The sequence below is a fragment of the Leopardus geoffroyi genome, chromosome B3 (assembly GCF_018350155.1).
Source record: "Leopardus geoffroyi isolate Oge1 chromosome B3, O.geoffroyi_Oge1_pat1.0, whole genome shotgun sequence".
NCBI classification, from domain to species: domain Eukaryota; kingdom Metazoa; phylum Chordata; class Mammalia; order Carnivora; family Felidae; genus Leopardus; species Leopardus geoffroyi.
The window spans coordinates 121,085,130-121,104,633 of record NC_059337.1 but is presented as its reverse complement, the minus strand read 5'-3'; the positions used below and the strand labels follow the sequence as shown (position 1 = coordinate 121,104,633).

The following is a 19,504-nucleotide window of genomic DNA, read 5'->3' as shown; positions in this document are numbered from 1 at the left end:
CGTGCCCCTAAGTGCAGGCTGCATCCTCCGTACTCACCTTCCCAGGGCCAGGCGGCTGGCCGGAGCTCCGCTCTGCACACAGGTAGGCCAGAGGAGGTTAAGGGCAAGCATTCACTCCCTGCCATTCTTCCCACGGGCTGAACACGCTGGAGCTATGTCCAAACAGCCCTCGGGGAACGTCTGCTGGGGGTCTACCACGTGCAAAGGCACGCTATCAGGAGCCAAGGGCATAAAAAAGGAAGGAAGCGAGACACAGAGAACAAGAGCATGACTCCGCAGTCAGACTCACCTGGGTTCAAGTCCTGGCTGGTTCCTTACGAGCCATGTGACTTTGAGCAAGTTATTTAACTTTTCTGAACTTCTATTTCCTCATCTGTAAGCTAGGATAATAAAAGTATCAGCTCCTGAGGTTGTTTTGAAGATAAAGCAAAACAACTATGCTTAGGACAGTGCCCAGGACAAAAGCCACAATAAATAGTGTGTGTGTCTCATCCATTCAACAAGGAGGGTGGGCAAGATATGTGGGCTACCCATACACAGGTTCTGCAGTGGGGCCCCGGAAGGCAGAATCCGGATCAGAGGGTGAGGCTACAAATTTCCTAAAGACGAGTTGTTGACAAGAAATCAGGGGGTTGGAGCGCCTGGGTGGCTCAGTCGGTTGAGCGTCCGACTTCAGTTCAGGTCATGATCTCACGGTTTGTGAGTTCAAGCCTCGAGCTGGGCTCTGTGCTGACAGGTCAGAGCCTGGAGCCTGCTTCGGATTCTGGGTCTCCCTCTCTCTCTGCCCCACCCCCCCCTCGTGCTCTGTCTCTCAAAAATAAATAAATGTTAAAAATAAATAAATAAATAAATAAATAAATAAATAAGAAATCAGGGGGTTGATAATGGCATATAAATTAGAAACAACCTAAATGCCCACTAACAGAGGAATAGTGCATCCATACCACAGGATAGTAATGTAGCAGTTAGAAAAATAAAGAAAATCTACCTGGACTAAAAGATTTCCAGATGTGCTGTTAGGTGAAAAATGAAAAAAATTTAGGAGCACAACACCCTTAGCATGATCCTATTTATGCTAAAAAAATACACACACACACACACACACACACACACACACACACACACAAGCATATCTATTGTATACAATTATATATTGAATATCTATTATTGGTAAAAAATAAGCAAGGAACTGTTACCAGTAGCTACTTCCAGAGAGACGACTAGGCTTGGACAAGATAGCGGCTTCAGGCAAATTTAGCTTTATCTGTCTTGTTTGAGTTTTTACGTCATTAAAGTGCTTTTGGTTTGCTCGCACGATTTAAAAAGTCTTTGTAAAAACATATGCTTCCCACTGAGTTCCCAAGCAATGGAGGGGTTCACACATACCCTGCACCAACACTGCTAGAGATGCTAGAATTTGGGGCACCTGGGTAGCTCAGTCGGTTGAGCGTCCAACTTCAGCTCAGGTCATGATCTCCCAGTTCCTGAGTTCGATCCCCACGTTGGGCTTTGCACAGACACCACGGAGCCTGCTTTGGATCCTCTGTCCCCTTCTCTCTCCGCCCCTCCCTGGCTTGTGCTCTCTCAACAAATAAATTAAAAAAAAGAAGAGGCACTAGAATTTGACAGGAGATGGGATGAAACTGGCTCTAACCTTCTAGCTTCAAACCTCTGCACTAGGTGATAATCCAGAGAGACAAAGGAATACTCCACAGGACGCTGTGGGCGTTTGGGCTGTTGTTATCTAAGGGATACTCCTGTGGGCCTATCATTTCTTTCGTGACCTTCAGAGACCCTCATGCTTTACAATCCTACCCCCAGCTCTACGAAATGAGCAGCTCTAGTCACAGGAGAATTTGTACTTTTGCAAAATGAGAAATGACAAAGAGCCACAAGTCAAAGCCTTCACTCACAGGACATGTGAAGAACCCACTCTAGAACCACTCCTGGTTTTCAGTTACGAAAATAAAATTCAACAGTAGCTGGACTTGTTAAGAAAAGCTGAGGGCTTGAAAGGAAGCTGAGAGCAGCTTCAGGGGAGGTGGGGATCAGGGCCTGGGCTTTGTAGTCTTTTGGGAGGGCTCCCTACAGGCCACCACACCACACAAGCCTCCCTACAGGTCGCCACACAGGCCGCCACACAGGCCTCCCTACAGGCCGTCGCACAGGCAACTGGGAAGCAGTTCTGTTGACCCAAGCCCTTGGAAACAGCCATTGGATGCTGTCTCTCCCCTGGTGCACAAACGTAGGCAACAGGTTTACCTCAAGTCACCGCACGTGCTCCTCCCCTCCTCCCTGGGTGCCAGGTACTCACTTCTGCTCCAGGGAGAGGACGGATTAGGGCCACGTGTCAGGGAGACTGCTCCACTTTTCACAGTGGGGAGTGAGGTGGCCAAATGCTACTCCACGTGGGGCTTACGGGAACAGACTGCCATCACCTTCAATTGGGAGGCACTTGACAGAATTGCAAGATTCCAATTATTTCATATTTAGTCATTTGCATAAGTAAATTGGTTTTGCGACACCAGACGAGCCATCCAGGGCTCTAACCTGTAGCGACTATCACTCAGAACATCTCTGCTTGCTCTGAACGGAACATCACTGGATCAGGCTAAGTGGAAGTGCACGAAAATGCCCCCCCCCCCCCCCCCCCCGCCCAGAACCTCAAAGAGGAAAAGGCTGATCCACGCTTCGTATCTCTTCCTTAGCCCACGGGGTCTATACGAACCTTACCTCCAGGCTTTATGAGACTTTCCAAAGGGTCATGTGATGGCTAGTACATGAATCAACGTCGGAAGTCTGCTTTCCACCTGGGAAAATATCACCCTATTGGCGGCTTATGATTGCTTTTACTGAGATAGGAAACTTTGGAGTACTACGTAGCCCTTAAAAGTGAGGCGGTTCTATTCTGTATTGAGATTCTTAAGGTCACCAAGAAATACTGTCATATGATAAGAGAAAAACGCAGAGGAGATAGGTTACCATTTATGTGAGGGGATAAGAGGATATATTAATCTATATGTTTTGTAAATGCACAGAGTATCTTTGGAAGGATACTGGGGAACAGTCAGTGGCTGCCTCCAGGAAGGGAAACTGAGTGCCTGGGGGGGGGGGGCGGGGAGGGGGGCGCGGGCAGGGAAAGAGAGATGTAGCTTCCTACCATTCTTCCTTACCCTTCTGTGTTAGGCATGTTTCTAATGTATTTAAAATAAATATAACCAAGACTCACTAGGAGTTCTAATGTCTCAAAAGATGACACGGGGTTATACAAGGAACTCAGATGCAGGAATCTGTGTGAAGGGGGATGTTAGTAAGGACCTCACTGCTGTGTGCTGCAGGGCCGAGTGAGAAAGAGCAGCTCTGCTAAGTCCTGTCATATCTGCCCATTATTCTTGCTCCTTCCCACCTACCGGCCACCAAGGCAAATGCAATCTACCAAAACGGTACAAGTGTGTGAAGACAGGAAAGGCCTCAGGATAGAGTGAGCTTGGCACAGTCCACACTTTCCACTACTTCAGGGAGGAGACTTCTTTTTGGTGAGTTATTTCAACAAACACGGTCCAGGTGTTCTTTCCTCTTCACATCCTACTGAACACACTGGATTTCTAGCAACAAACAATGCAATTAAATTCTAATTAAAAAAAAAAAACAAAACAGGGGCGCCTGGGTGGCTCGGTCGGTTAAGCAGCCAACTTCGGCTCGGGTCACGATCTCGTGGTTTGTGGGTTTGAGCCCTGCATCGGGCTCTGTGCTGATGGCTCAGAGCCTGGAGCCTGCTTCGGATTCTGTGTCTCCCTCTCTCTCTGCCCCTCCCCAGCTCATGCTCTGTCTTTCAAAAAATGAAAAAAATGACAAAAACATTAAAACGAACAAACAACAACAACTGTGAATTCTCCAAGTTCAGTTACAATAGAAATGTATGCAGACCTTCCTTTATCAGCTCTCTGTCCAGGCTCTGAATGTAAGTGGAGAGCAAAGCCAGCGATGACTCTTCGGGGAGCCTACACAGAACAAGCAAATGTGCGGTGTACATTTAAGCCATCTGTTGTTGCTGAGCCCCGAGGCTACCTTTTCTGAATCTGCTGTATTTTGCAGGCCCTACAGAGGAGACGCATAAATGCAGGAGAAAGCACGTGATAGAAACTTGTGACAACTATGCAGCGGGCTCTTGTGGGCATCTCCAGGGACAAGGCACCTGAGCCCTGGACACAGCCGCTGGAAATGGGTGCACAATTCGCTACTGAGGACTTTCCCTTCTTACCACCTCATATGCGACAGCCTCATCCGATTTCACCCAATTGTAGACATTCTTCTCTAATGGCTGACCTCACCGAGAACCAAGTAACTGTTCACCCACGGTGCCCAGGACCCCTGGTCCAGCCATACCGATTCTGGGTTTGCTGTGACTGAGGACCGCAGGTGGAAAATAAATTCTCCGTACTTCTAATCCGTTTTGTTTTTCTTGAAAAACTAAATAAACAATATTATGTTTACTGATGAAAATCTGAAGGTCAAGGATTAAGATCTTTTACTTCGGTGGACCGAGGGATACTTGGTCTCTTTTTAATTACTGTCTAAAACTCACTCACCGATCAACTGTGTACTGAGCACCTAAATGTGCCAGCACTACAGACTCAGAAGCAAAAAATACAGGCAAAAGTCTCTTGTAAAGTAACTGTTTAGTAGTTACTACTAATGCGAAGGCAGAGGCAGCTGCAGCTCTCTCACAGTTCAGTAAAAGAGAAAAACTCAAAACAAACAGAGAATGAGAAAGAGCCATGGGGGGTAAAACATTACCCGGCAAAGTGTTTGATGTACTACCCTTCCAACTTTCCTACAGGTTTGAAACTTTGTGAAATAAAGATTGGAGGGAGCAAGGAGGCAGGATTATAAACTGTACTTCAGGCAGCCAGATAATCGGCAAGAGGAAGTTCTTTATAACAAGAAGTTTTGTTAAGGAGAAATTGGAGAATCACCATTTGCCATCCTTCGATTGAAATCATGGCTCTAGGCAACGATCCCCAATGGACACCGTGGCCTCTAGGTGGGAGTCTTGTGGGCAATGTGAAATGCGGGGCACGCCCCTGACCCCACTGATCAATTGCAGCCTCGTGTCACATGGACCGCCCGCACACCTGCTCCTCTCATGCCTGCCCGTGCCTTCGGATGTGATGTCGCAGTGTGGGCACAGCACCACTTGCCAAGTATTCCTGCCAAAACAGTGAGCCTGGATCTAACCTGCAGTTAATCTAGATCTAACTATCAGCTTCACAAGGAACATGAAGGACAGAGGAGCAAGCTAAACACCATGAGCAGGAAGCAATGAGCCAAATCCTGAAGGTGGGACATTCTATGAGACAAGTCTCCCCCGCCCCCCCCAAAAAAATCAATGGCATGGGGGATAAAAGGGAGGTGGGGGGCATGTCGCAGAATGCAAGGAAGACTAAAGACATCTGGTAACTAGATATAAGGTGTAGGCCTTGATTTGCCTTCTTACAATCCAACTGTAAAACAACATCTTTGAGACAATGGAAATATCTGAGTATATGAGATGGCATTAAGGAATGATTTTGAATTTCGAAAAACATGATAATGGGATGGCAGTTAATAAACAAAAACAGTCCTTATCAGTTAATAAAAATTACCTGCAGCAGGAGAGGAAGGAGGGAGGGGAAACAATGACATTCTTTCTATGTTGTCAAGCTTCTCTAATCATCCTTGACCTCGTAGACGATAAAAGATTTTTCACACCCGTATGTGTACCTTCTCAAGACTAAATAACTACATCATATATACATCCATATACATATATCGACATAAAACCCAGTACTATATATATATGTGTGTGTGTGTGTGTGTACGTGGATATACATACATACATATATATATATATATATATATATATATATATTTCCTTCATCTTTCTCAAAACTTAAAATACTTAAAACTCGGGGTGCCTGGGTGGCTCAGTCCGTTAAGCATCTGACTTTGGCTCAGGTCATGATCTCATGGTTTGTGGGTTCCAGCCCTGCATCAGGCTCGCTGCTGTCAGCACAGAGCCTGCTTTGGATCCTCTGTCCCCCACCCCTCCCTCCCTCCCTCTCAAAAATAAATAAACATTAAAAAAAAAAAACACTTAAAACCGTCATTTTAGTGGAAACCTGAGGTGACAGACAAGACTGCTCATGGTTACAAGTGACCAGCCTCGGGGCCCTGGCAACTCTGGGTCTGGCCCAGAGGCAGAGCACAAGCATCTGGGCACACCTGTGCTCCCAGTGCAGCCCAGGGCACACCAGTGGTGAAATTCCAGCTAACCTACCCTCCAGGCTAAGAAACTGACTTCTGTGGGACTAGAAAGCCTGTTACGATGCTGGTGTGAGAGGACAAAACGTGTTTGCAACTGTGCTTATAGACCTAGATGCCCGGCAGCTCTGAGTTTTTTGCCTTTCACACTTTTGTAGCCTAATAAGAATGAACTATTCCCTGCTAACACGAAGGTAGAGAGACTCCGGTATGGCAATGACACAGAGAGAGAGAGGACAGAAGCCCTTTAGTATTCTTGGAACATCTATGCCATTAAAAAGAGAGAGAGAGAGAGAGAGAGAGAGAGGGAGAGAGAGAGAGAGAGAGAGAGAGGGAGGGAAGGAGGAGGGAAGGGGGCAACCTCAGGACCAGCACTCGGCTGTTCTCCCGCCATCTTGATGTCCTTGACGCGTGCAGATGGTGTGGAAGGGCTGGCACCAGAACAGCCCAGGAGAAGGAATGAGCGGCCAATGGAGATTTATGTGAGGAGAGTGAGATGGACAAGGTAAAATTGTCAGGAGGAGTTGTTAGAAAGTAAAATATATTGTGACAATTCCACTCCTGCCGTTCATCAATAAACTGACAGATCATTTAGTGTCAATTAGGAGTGATAGATGGACAAGTCCCCATGATCCTGGGCCAAAATTAATGGCTGGGAGGGAGAGGGTGATTGAAAATGACGGCTGACATTGAGAGCAAAGTCCTGAAAGTCCCTGAGGGGCCATTACTTGCCTCATTCCCTTGCAGATCAATGCAGGGACAAACCCAAAAACAGACACTTTGAGACAAAACTTAATCACTTTACCTTTCCTTCCTCTCTTTACCAAGTCTGGTTTCCTCTTGTTCAGCTCTGTTCTCCATGGCCAAGTCAGCGACCCACAGGCCATGAGGGCCCCACCTCAGGCAACTTCAGAGCCCAGGACAGCCTGGCTCCAAGATGGAATCTTCGGCACGGCTGTGACTGTGGTGCCGGGAGAAGGGAAAGGTAGTGATCCCAGGTCCCATGGAATTCCTGAATACAGCCCTTTCCTGTGGCTCAGGAGTGAGCACATGAGTTCCGGCACCAACATCTCTAGCCAGTGTGGTGGTTCACGCACGGTCTGCTCTCTACCTTGGGCGGTGGTGACGCAAATAAAATAATCCCAGAAATTCGTATCCCTTGACTATGAGCTCCCGGATCGTGTCTGGAAATAGGTCTTCTACTTCCCACTGGCAACAACAGAGCTGTAGACCTCTGTCAGCCTCACTTTCCTCCTCCTTCCCTTGTAGAGGGATATCTACCTTAGAGAATGGAACCTACCAAGAGAGTTGGTGTAATGCACATATAAGGGGCAGCTATGGACTGAATGTTTGTGTCTCCCCCCCCCCCCGCCCCGCCACAAATTCACATGTTGAAACCCTAATCTCTATTGTGATAGTGTTTGAAGGTGGGGCTTTTGGGAGCTAATCAGAGTCAGATGAAGTCATGAGGGTAGAGCCCCCAGGATGGGATTGGTACTCTTATAAAATGAGGAGAAACACAAGACCTGCCTCTCTCTGTGTGCACACACCGAGGAAGGCCACGTAAGGATATATCCAGAAACAGGGCCCTCAGTGAGGACCAGACCATGCTGGCAACTTGATCTCAGACTTCTAGCCTCCAGAACTAGAAATAAACGTGAGAAATAAACGTGTGCTGTTTAAGCCACCCGGTCAAGGGCATTCTGTTCTAGCAGCCTGAACTGAATCCATGCCATTATTATTATCCTTTCAGAAGAACTTAAGTCGAGTATTTCCAGTGTGAATTTTCTACTCTAAGCAGACTGACAGTAAGGTTACTGCCCCCCCCCCCCAACACTTCTGCCTACATGTCCTTGAACTACAGTGCTCTCCTCCCGATCCTCTTTGTGCGTGAGAATCCACCCAGTGAGACCCCTATCTCCTCTGCAAGGGACCCTGACCACTGTGATTACTCTCTTCTCTGAGGTCACATCACCAGTGTTAGCCAGTCTGTTTCTCACTTGCGATGTGCTCCTTTCACCATTTTTGTGAATGAAAATGCCTGACCCTGCAATTTGAACGGAAGCTCTTGCAGGGCAGGGGGCACTCTGTACTCCCTGGGGTGCCCTGCAGGAGCAGGAGCCCCTGTTTTCCGACCCGAACAGGCAGCTCCTCAATGTAGCCCAAGAAGGGCCTCTCTCACCCTTAGTCAGTGCCCATCCTCTTCCTGCCTCACATCTACTCCGCCTGCCTCCCGAGACCAGCTCTCCTTTGCTCCAGAGAACTCAACGGTGTGCCTTTCTACTTTGAAAAAAGAAGAAAACCAAGAGGCCAATCCAAAATGAACTTCCCCCAATTCCCTACTCTCTGAATTTTTCTTGATCGCTTACCCAACTTTTCCAAGCTCCCTATCTTAGAGGAAAAACGTCCTCGCCTCCTTCTGTCCAAGGTTAATTAATCTCTCTTGGAAGGTCCTATCCTTCCAAGGATCTGCTTGGTCAAACCCCTATTTCACCTGCAGTCACTCTTTCCCCACGTATTACACACATCGTTCTCAACACAAACCACTCCCAAATACCGTCCCATTATCTCCTTTCTTTCTCAGGGAAGGAGTCCAGATCACCATTTCCCGCCTCAATTCCTTTTCAGCCCATCATCTGGCTTCTGCCCCAGTGCAAATCACAGTACCACTTTTTCAAAGGTCCCTAGTAACCTCCAAACAGCCAAATCCAAGGCTCTATCCTTGACTTCTACTTGCGTAGATGATCCAAGTTGCACCTCTCTTTTGACCTCCCTTCCAGACTCCCAAACTGTGGAAACTATCTATGTGGACCACCACCAGCCTACAAATCAGGTTTCTCCTGCTTTCCCTATCTGACGGCACCACTACCCAACCAGCCATCAAAGCGAGGCGCCTTGTGGTGACCCTCCCCTCCTCCCTCCTTTGCCCTACCTCCAACCAATGGCACGTCCGTGAACTCTATCTCCGAAACGTCTCCAAAGCTCCTCTCCTCTCCGTGCTCACACCAGTGCCCTAGTTCAGCTCTTATCATCCTTCATACAGACTAGTACCTTCCCCAAAGCGGTTCCAACCTTTCAGACCTCCACTTTCCACACTGATAGCAGAGTGGCTCGATCTGATAGCAAAAACACTGATGCGATCACTCATATGTTCAATAAACAGTCACTGAGCACTTATTATGGACCGGCACTATTCGAGGTACTGGGCATAGGTAAATCAGTGTGTGTCTCCTCTCAAGAAGTTTACATCACAGTAGAGAGAAAAAGGTAACATACGCACATGTACACAAACACACACATGCACATGTATGCATATATGTCACATGCTGACACATAAAGCAAGAGATGGGAACACAGAGTGACCAGGGTGCTACTTTATATAAAGTGAGGTCAGGTAGAGCCTTGTAAGCCACGGAAAAAGCTTTGTGATGTCCTTTGACTATGGGGAATACCACTGGAGAGTTCTCAACAGATGTGAAATGATCTCACTTAATGTTTTAAAAAAGTCACTCTGCCTCTGTAGAGATAAGACGGAGGGAGGCAAGGATGAAGGGAGGAGACCAGTCAGGACATTCTCACTTGAGTCAATGCTAAAAATGACGGTGACTGTAGCCAAGCACTGGCAGGACACACAGCAGATGTATTTCATCTGTAGACCTGAGCCAGTTTGCTGACAGACTGAACATGAGTTGAGACCAAGAGAAGGGTCCAAGAGGATTCCAAAGTTTATGGCCTGGGAAATGGGGAAGAGAAGAGTCACCATTTACGGAGATGTGAGGGAAACTCTGGGAGGTACAGGTTAGGGGATGGGATGGAAGGGGCGGCAATTAAGAGGACTGATTCAGACGTGCTATGACTGAGTTGTGTCCTCAAGTAGAAACATCACGTGGATAACTGGATGTTCAGGGAAAGGCCTGGAGGGATATATATTTTGAAGTCGTCACTGTGAAGGTGATAGTAAAACTCCCGAGACTGGGTTGAGATCGTGCAAGAGTGAGGGTTGACGCCGAAGAGAGGAGGTTCGAGGAGGAGGCCTGGGCCCCCCAGCAGCTTCAGGACTAGGCCACAGACCAAGGAGCCACGCAAGACAATACATTGAGAAGTAATATACGAAATGGAAAAGCATCTTTTTCCAAGAGCAAGCTGATCTGATCTGGAAAAATCTTTAATACGTACATTGATACATTCATTTAATAGATCCATTTTTGAGATTCTCTTTTGTTCTCTAAGGAGCAGATACAGGATTTGTCTCATCTCCATACTTCAAAATAAATTCCAGCTATTACAAGCACTAAAATCCCCTAATAGCTTAGAAAAATGGGGCTACTCTCTAAGACTCTCACTAATACTGCAGCGTTCGTTACCTTCTTGTTCTCGGTTAGCACTGAAAAGTAGTGCTGTGTTCCATAAGGCAAAGAGCGTGGCATTTACTGGCATACGAACAGACAGAAAGTCCACTGGAACAGAGTAACAGGTCCAAAAGGAGACTCAGGTACAATGATGGAGAATATGATAAAGATGGTTCTAAATTCCCTGGAGAAAGATGCATTTTTAAATAAATGGCGGGCGGGGCGGGGGGGGGGCAATAGCCACTTCAAAAAAGATTAAACCTGAATCCATGCTTTATATCGTAGGCTAGAATTAATTCCAAACAGATCAGAGATCTGAATTTTTAAAATGAAAGGGTGTGGCTGTGTTCTGGTAAGACATGATCTATAAAAACTGGCAGCTAGCCTGTGGGTCAAAGTTTGCTGAATCCTAATGTATAGAAACAAAGAAGAATAAATTAAAATTGCATATGTGTGTGTTTAATTCTGCAAAGAAAGAAAAAGACAAGATAGGAAGGACAGACCAGAAACGAATACAGAGGTTACTGGATGGGGTGGATGGGAATGAGGAGGAGGGAATAAGGATGGGAGTGAGGCATCTCTGAGTACGTGTTTCTATGCCACTTTGATATGATAAGAAGTATACAAAATCACCTGTTCTTGCCCGAAACCTACAATTTGAACCTAACCATGAGGAACCAATCAGAGAAAACCAGAATGTATGACATTCTGTAAGACAACTGGCCTGGACTCCTCAAAAAAGTCTGGGAGAGCGGGGGAGGAATTGGAATTATTTCAGATCAAGAGAGAGATTTTAGAGAAGATAAATTTATCTTTAACTGCACTTATCCGGATAGATTTAAATAAAAATGATTTTAGATAAAGAGGTAGAACGACTCAACACAATGGGTGAACTCTGACTGGATCCTGGAGCTATAAAAGACATTTGGGGACAACTGGGTAAATTTAAATATAAACTATATACTAACTGTTAATTCATTATGAAATTACTTGGATATGATAATCATTCTGTGATTATCTGGAGAATGTCCTTAATCTTGAGAGATGCATGCTGAAGTATTTAGAGGTGAAATGTCATGATGTCTGCAACTTGTTTTCAAATGATTCAGAGGGGGAAACGTACGTGTGTGTGTGTGTGTGTGTGTGTGTGTGTGTGTGTAAATGAAGGGAGGAAAAGAATTAGAAAAATATATACTTTGAAGGCAGTAAGTGCTGAAGGAAATTTCTCGACAAGAGTAACGTCTGGGGGGCCTGGGGTGCTCAGTCAGTTAAGCAACTGGCTCTTGATTTTGGTTCTGGTCACGATCTTACAGTTTGTGACATCCAGCCCCACACTGGGCTCTGTGCTGACAGCACAGAGCCTGCTTGGGATTCTCTGTCTCCCTCTCTCTCTGCCCCTCCTGCGTTCTCTCTCTCTCCCTCTCAAAAATAAATAAATAACCTTAAAAAAAAAAAAAAGAGTAATATCTGTGTTTCAAGAAAAAGAAATTCCTTTTCCAAGTATATCTCAAATAGTTAAACTTGAAAGCTGGCCATCCTGCTGGTGTAGTAAATATTTTTTTTCTGGTTTACTTCCCATCAAAGACAAGGAATTAGAGACCAAAGTGGTTTGTAATCCTGCAATTACTAACCAGCCATTCCATTCTGTTTAGAAAGTTACTTTAAGAACACAGAATGAGGGTCAAAAGGTACAAACTTCCAGTTATATAATGACTTAAGTCATGAAGATGGAATGTAAGCGTGGTGACTACAGTTAATAACACTGTATTGCAGGGGGCGCCTGGGTAGTTAAACGTCCAACTTTGGCTCAGGTCATGATCTCATGGTCTGTGGGTTCGAGCCCCGCGTGGGGCTCTGTGCTGATGGCTCGGAGCCTGGAGCCCGCTTCGGATTCTGTGTCTCCCCCTCTCTCTGCCCCTCCCCTGCTCACATGGTGTGTGTGTGTCTCTCTCTCAAAAGTAAATAAACATTAAAATATATATATACTGTATTGTATATTTGAAAGTTGCCAAGAGAGTGGATCTTAAAAGTTTTCAGCATGAGAAAAAAAATTTTTGTAACTATGTATGGTGACGAATGTTAACTTGTACATTGTGGTGATCATGTAGCAATAGATACAAATAGCGAATCATTATGTTGTTTACCTGAAACCAATATAATGTGTGTCGATTATACCTCCGTTTTTAAAATTTTTTAAAAAATGTTTTATCTATTTTTGAGAGAGAGCGTGAGCGGGGGAAGGACAGCGAGAGAGGGAGACGGACGATCTGAGGCCGGCTCTGTGCTGATAGCAGCTAGCAACTCACGACCTGCGAGATCGTGACCTGAGCTGAACTCAGATGCTCAACCGACTGAGCCACCCAGGCGCCCCCCTCCATTTTTTAAGAAAAGAACACAGAGGGGCGCCTGGGCAGCTCAGACGGTTGAGCGTCCGACTTCGGCTCGGGTCATGATCTTGCGGCTCGTGAGTTCGAGCCCCGCGTCGGGCTCTGTGCTACCAGCTCAGAGCCTGGAGCCTGCTTCAGATTCTGTCTCCCTCTTTCTCTGTCCCTCCCCCGCTCTCTCACTCTCTCAAAAATAAATAAACATTTAAAACAAAACAAATGAAATAAAACAAAAAGAACACAGAATGCCACATATGGATGAACTTTGAAAACGTCAAGCCAAGGGAAAAGTCAGTCACAGAGGACCACGTGAGGTACGATTCCATTTATGCAAAATGTCCAGAACAGGCAAGTCACAGAGATAAAAAGCAGAATGGTGGCCGCCTAGGGTTGGGGATGTTGGGGGGCAGAGGGCATGGGAAATAACTCTAATGGGTACCAGGTTTCTTTAAAGGGGCAGGTGATGAAAATGTTCTAAAATTGACTGAGGTGCTGGTAGCACAACTCTGTTAAAGGCACCAGGAAGGACTGAATTGTCCATTTTAAATGGGTGAATTACATGGAATTGGAATTATACCTCAATCAAGTTGTTACAAAAACTGAAAGAAAAAACCCACAAGAGCAAAATGCCCACCTCCACCCTCATGAGCTGCCGCACTTACTTTGAAGCCTTCGTGGAATCATCTGCCCAGCCTCCTTGCCTGCGCGGCGGCTTGGGAGGGGGAGCCTAAGAGGGAAGGAGAAGCCAAAATAACAGTCGCTCACCATTGACATTCAAGCATGCAGTGGATGAGGTTAAGGCCACCTAAACCAATATTCTGCCTATCGAAATCTTTCAAATAAAAATACGGTAGCCTTTCTAATTTACTTTCAAAATCTGGGTGCTTTCATGCCCTTCTGTGGGTATATAAAAAAGCAAGATCTATAGGGCAATTTGGCAAAGCTTACTGAAAGCCTTAGAAATACTTCATACTGGGGCGCCTGGGTGGCGCAGTCGGTTAAGCGTCCGACTTCAGCCAGGTCACGATCTCACGGTCCGTGAGTTCGAGCCCCGCGTCAGGCTCTGGGCTGATGGCTCAGAGCCTGGAGCCTGTTTCCGATTCTGCGTCTCCCTCTCTCTCTGCCCCTCCCCTGTTCATGCTCTGTCTCTCTCTGTCCCAAAAATAAATAAACGTTAAAAAAAAAAAAAAATTAAAAAAAAAAAAAAAAAGAAATACTTCATACTTTTTAAGCCAGTGATTCTAATCCAAGGAATTTATCCCAAAGAAAGCATCAGAGAGAGAGAGAGAGAGAGAGAGAGAGAGACCTAGTGTCATTTCTGAATCGTAAAAAATTCAAAACCAAAATAGACAGCAATAAGAAATGAAGTAAATCATGGAATACACACATGAAGATACTATGTAATAATGAAGAACATGGTAAAAAAGGATACTTCATGATATGAGAATATTCAGTATATATTAACTTTTAAAAAACATGTTGCAGGGGCGCCTGGGTGGCTCAGTCGGTTAAGTGTCCGCTTTTGGCTCAGGTCATGATCTCACGGTTGGTGGGTTTGAGCCTTGCGTCGGGCTCTGTGCTGACAGCTCGGAGCCTGGAACCTGCTTCGGATTCTGTGCCTCCCTCTCTCTCTGCCCCTCCCCTGCTAGAACTCTATCTCTCTCTCAAAAAGAAATAAACCTTAAAAAAATTAAAAACAAACAAACAAACATGTTGCAGAACAGTACATATATGCTTCCAATTTGGTGAAAAAACTATTAATACGTAATATCAAGTGTCTAATGAGCTATATAATACATGAGTGAGAGAGGACCCCAGTGACAGAATTATGGACAATTTTTAATTTCCTTGTGTTGTTGTCCATTTTCTGTTTTTTTTCTTTACAATCATTTTATCTTTTATAAATTGAAAGGTAATAAAAAAAGATGTAAAACAGAGGTTTGCTTAAAAAACATAAACTAAACTGACAGGATAAAAATCTACTCAGCTTATCTGGGGAAGAAGGATTCACCTGCAAAGGATGCATTCAGGAACCCAAGTGTGGGCATTCTGGTCCAGTACATCTCAACTGGAAATACCAAGAGAACATCAAGCAATCCACTGAGTCAATCAAGGTGGATAAAACAACAATGAGAACATTTCCTATTTTCAATTGCCCAGCATTCTCCTAGGATTGTTTTTTGAAATATCAACTTCCTTTTTCTAAGAACTGCATATACTTATAATTGTTGCTCTCAGTCTAAGGAGATACTTTGATGAATGACTAAAAACATAGGTTGGCCAACTTTTTCAATGTTTCTCATTCTGCGGGCCACACAGTCTCTGTTGCAGCTATTCGATTCTGACACTGTAGGGCAATAAACAGCCACAGACAATAAGTAAGCAAACAGGTGTCACTGTGTTCCAATAAAACTATAAAAACAAGCAGCAGTCAAATTTAGCAGGAAGGACGTGGTTTGTAGAACCTCAGACTAAAATGTGTCATTGCAACATCCTTTAAATTTATCACTTAAAGCCTAGCTTGTAACTTAAAAAAATTTCTTTTTATGTTTGTTTATTTTTGAGAGAGGGGGGAGAACATGATCAGGAGAGGGGCAGAGAGAGGGAGACAGAATCTGAAGCGGGCTATAGGCTCTGAGCTGTCAGCACAGAGCCCGACATGGGGCTTGAGCTGAAATCAGATGGTCAACTGACTGAGCCACCCAGGCTCCCCCTAACTTGTAACTTTTTAAGAAAACATCTCTCAATGTGCCAAAATACCTTTATACTTTTGATGTTTTATTTTGCACCAAGATATACTTTCTTTCTGGCTTTTCTAGTAGCACCCCAGCCTGCCAAGGACATGCTCCATCTAGATACCAGGCCTCTCTGCAGGGTGAGCCAGAACCTTCCGGAAATGAGAAGAAACGAAGCCCTAAAATGCCTCTATCCAACTCAGCTCCCAGGACATACTAGGGGCCACGTTAGAGAAAACAAACTTGACTCTTCTAAGCTAGAGGCAGGTAATGGAGCTATCTGGGGGACTCTCTTAGAAATGACAAAAATGCAGAAGTGGAAAACAAGCTACTGTCTGTCTCTATCAGGGGGGAAATCCCAATCCAAAGAAGATGTACCAAGGAGATGCCCACCACTGCTCCCCAGTCCACACATCCTTGTCTGGTGTCCCTGCCACCCACACCCACCCACCCCTGCGCCAGAAGGGGAAGCCTCTACTCCACAACCCTACTTCCCTCAGACACTGGATGAACCAGGGGACCAATCGATTCCTCTGTCCCAGGAATCCAGAACTGAAGCTCAGAGGTTAAGTTGTTTCGAAAGCAGGAGCTGTCAAAGGACCAGCTACCTGGAAGCGGAATGGCCCCAAACTACCACAAACCAAACTTGCATATAAGCAGAAACCAACAACCCTGTCTGGCTGAGCTTCTACTGTGTGTAAGGCACTGTGCTGGGGACACTTGAAATGTTAAAAGACAACCAGACTGAATCACAGGGGGCCCCCTTGAGGATGTTTTAAACGAGTCTGGCCTACAGGCCGTCTTCCCTGTACTTCTGCAGGTAACATTCCCTGCTTCCTTACCCAAGGATAGGACCATCTTGTGAGAATGAACATTCCTGAATTTGGAGGTGACAGACCCACAGCCACATGTTGTGTTTTGCCAGACAGTGGGTTTTTTTGTTTTGGTTTGTAAATTTAAATTAATATTTAAAAAACTGGAAGATCTGCACACAAAATCCGGCTTCTCCTGAAAAACTCTAAGATCCAGTAGCTCTGGGGCTGAGATCATAGTTGCCCCTGTGGACAAGACCGGCGCATTCCAGTTGGCCACAGTCCCCACCCGCCCTCTCGGTCTCCTTCCTGCTAAAGTGCAGCTGCCCTCTGTTACTACTGCTCTTGTGCTGTTGTTCCTCTTGCAGTGCAGAATCCTCTCTCTGTTCCTAGGTCTAATGGAAAATGAAAGCCAGCTCAGGTGTTTTGAGAAAGACGGGCCTGAGCGTATCTCTCGGCTGGAAGTGTGAGCTTATCTTACAAGTTCCGGGTGCGCACCGAAGGAGTGCCCGTATCTCACCCCTAGCCCCACTTCACTCAGCGAGAACACCTGCCCAGCCCACGCTGTCACGCATGCAAGCGACCCCGGAGCTACGGCCTCAGAGCTGGCATCCTCTGCTCTCTTCTCTTCGCTCTGGATGTTGGGAAGCACAGAATGAACCAAGTCAGATCCAGGGCGCCACAAGGTCGGGGTGCCTGAGTCCCCCTGGCACTCTCCCAGTGCCGTGAGATGCTGAGAGTGGGCGAGAAGGGAGCGAACTTGCGTCGCACTGGCAGGGTTCCGCCACTTGTCTCCTGGTCCCGGCGGTCTTCCACTGTGGGGTGACAACAGTGACAGAGGGAGCAGAGACTGAACTGGGAAGGGGCTCTGGGAGATCAGACGGCTCGGAAAAGGGGCACCAGCAGCCTATACTTCCGTCAAAATGCGCTCCTTTGAGTAACTGCTAAACGGCCAGACTAAATCAGGGGCTGCACGGTCAGCGCTTAGAGCAGTGCCCGCCACGCCAGCACTCTGTCTTCCCCTGTGATCATCACCAGCGGCGTTACTAATGTCAGTATGTGAAAGGTTAGACCGCGGGCAGTAAAATATACCACCATTAGGAAAAAAAAAGAGAAAAAAATTGAGCCCGGCCTGAGCCGTCACTTTGACTACTAAGGGACATTGTGTGGTTAATAAAGTTCCCTAAGATTCTGAAAACCAAAATGACCTGCTTTCTCTCCTTTAACCACAAATCCCAGGAAGCCACGGCTGTCAGGGGGTTGATGCGAGCCCTTTCCAGCCGGCCAGCGGTAGCATAAAGACGCATTTTCTCTCACGCTCCTCCCGTTAGGAAAGCGTACCAGCTGCTACATTAGGACCGCAGCATCAAAACAAAAAGATCACCACGTAAGAGTCATACCTCCGCATCCAACAGACTGAAAACCGAGTTCCAAAATCAAAGGATTTTTTTTCACAAGTGACTAAAGACTTCAAAAGTTGACATAAGGCTGTAAAAACTGTGTAAGCTACCTTCCCCTAAGATGCGCAGGGTGGGGCAGAGGCTGCGACTGTCCTCCCCACTCCCCACCGGGAGCCTCGCCAACCTTGACCTTGGGAGAGAGTGCAGAGGCAGAGGGGAAACCAGAAGGGCAGGCAGAACCCGCTCCCCACAAGCTGGGGCTTGGCACGAAGCGGGAGCTGTTTCCCTCCTCATGGAAAATCCTTAGTTTCGGTCTCATACCCTGGGTCCCAGGGTAAGAAAACTTTTTTGTAATACTCCCTACTGTAAGTCTTGTTATGGCCACACACAAATATCCTGTCTAGAGTAAACAGACTTAATTAACCCCTATTAAGTTACAAAGGCAGTTCCCCCAGAATCCAACTTCGTTCCCTCTGTGGGGAGTTGGGCACTGTCCTATGTGCACTGGGTAAGATTAAAAAACAACAACAAAAAACAGATGGCACCTTTGTCCTCAAACGTTACCCCTGTTCAGTGAGGTAGAGAAGAGGCCAAATTCAGAGTGTTATCAGGTCTGTATGAAATCTACGTGATGGGACATCTGGCTTACTCTGAAACTGAAGAGGCCACACTGGAGGTGGGAAGCAGGCATCAGGGGTGGGGGGAAAGGGTTATTCCAGGGACAGGCTGCATCCATGGTCCGAAGGCGAAGCTGAGGAGGGATCCCCTCTGCCACGGGATAGTTCCACTGAATTCTGCAGTTTTCTTGCCACCTCTAGTGGTTTTACTGGAACCACTTTCCCCTGGCGCATCGTTAAGACAGAACTGTGACAAGAGTGCATAAGCTGGCAGTACACAACTGAAGTTTCAACAGAACTGTGCAAGCCAGGAAGTGCTGTGGACAAGGAGAGGGCGAGGAAGCTTCATGGGGAAAGTGGAGCTTGCCCTGGATTTGAAATATACATGGAGATGAAAAGGAAAAGCGTTCCTGAAGCAACCAGATGCAAGGGACAGGGATTCCAGGAGAGCACATAAATAACACTTGGGCTGCAGCAAACGCTATTCATTGATCGGCATATTGGTAGGAGTCCCTGGGAAACTCTCTGGGGGGTCTGAGCAGCTTGGCACCTGTTACTTTCCAATGCAGGCTGTTAAGTGGAAGCTGTTGCAACTTGTTCATGAGGCAGCGGTTTGACATTAAGTGCAAGCGATCTGTCTGAAATGTAAGTGGCTCACTGGCTTTTAGCAATATAATTTAAAAGGTCTGGCGGGTCCTTTGAATGGGCAGTCCAGCCCGTGAGGGTCTGGCTGAGCTTCCTACGAGCTATGAAGACACCTAGATACCTGATAGGCCCTGTTTCAAAAAGAGTGTCGCAGCTTTCTCACAGAGTGATCTCATAGGAAACACACTTACAGGCCACACCCTTCCTGTTGTCCTTTTAGGACCAGCTGCTGGGAACGCAGCTTCCAGTTTCCCTGGGT

At 46.4% G+C, this 19,504-nt stretch overlaps 1 protein-coding gene across 5 annotated transcripts in view; it reads right to left on the bottom strand.

Moving 5' to 3' along the window:
* IFT43 (intraflagellar transport 43) overlaps positions 1-19,504 on the bottom strand; it is an 82,845-nt gene that overhangs the window by 38,905 nt on the left and 24,436 nt on the right. For 4 of the 5 annotated variants that reach the window (XM_045451605.1, XM_045451607.1, XM_045451604.1 and 1 more), the window contains exon 3: positions 13,699-13,763. In XM_045451605.1, the coding sequence (XP_045307561.1) occupies positions 13,699-13,763 (65 nt within the window). Of the gene's footprint in view, positions 1-13,698; positions 13,764-15,047; positions 15,105-19,504 lie in introns of all 5 variants that reach the window. The other variant, XM_045451608.1, reaches the window with a different exon arrangement.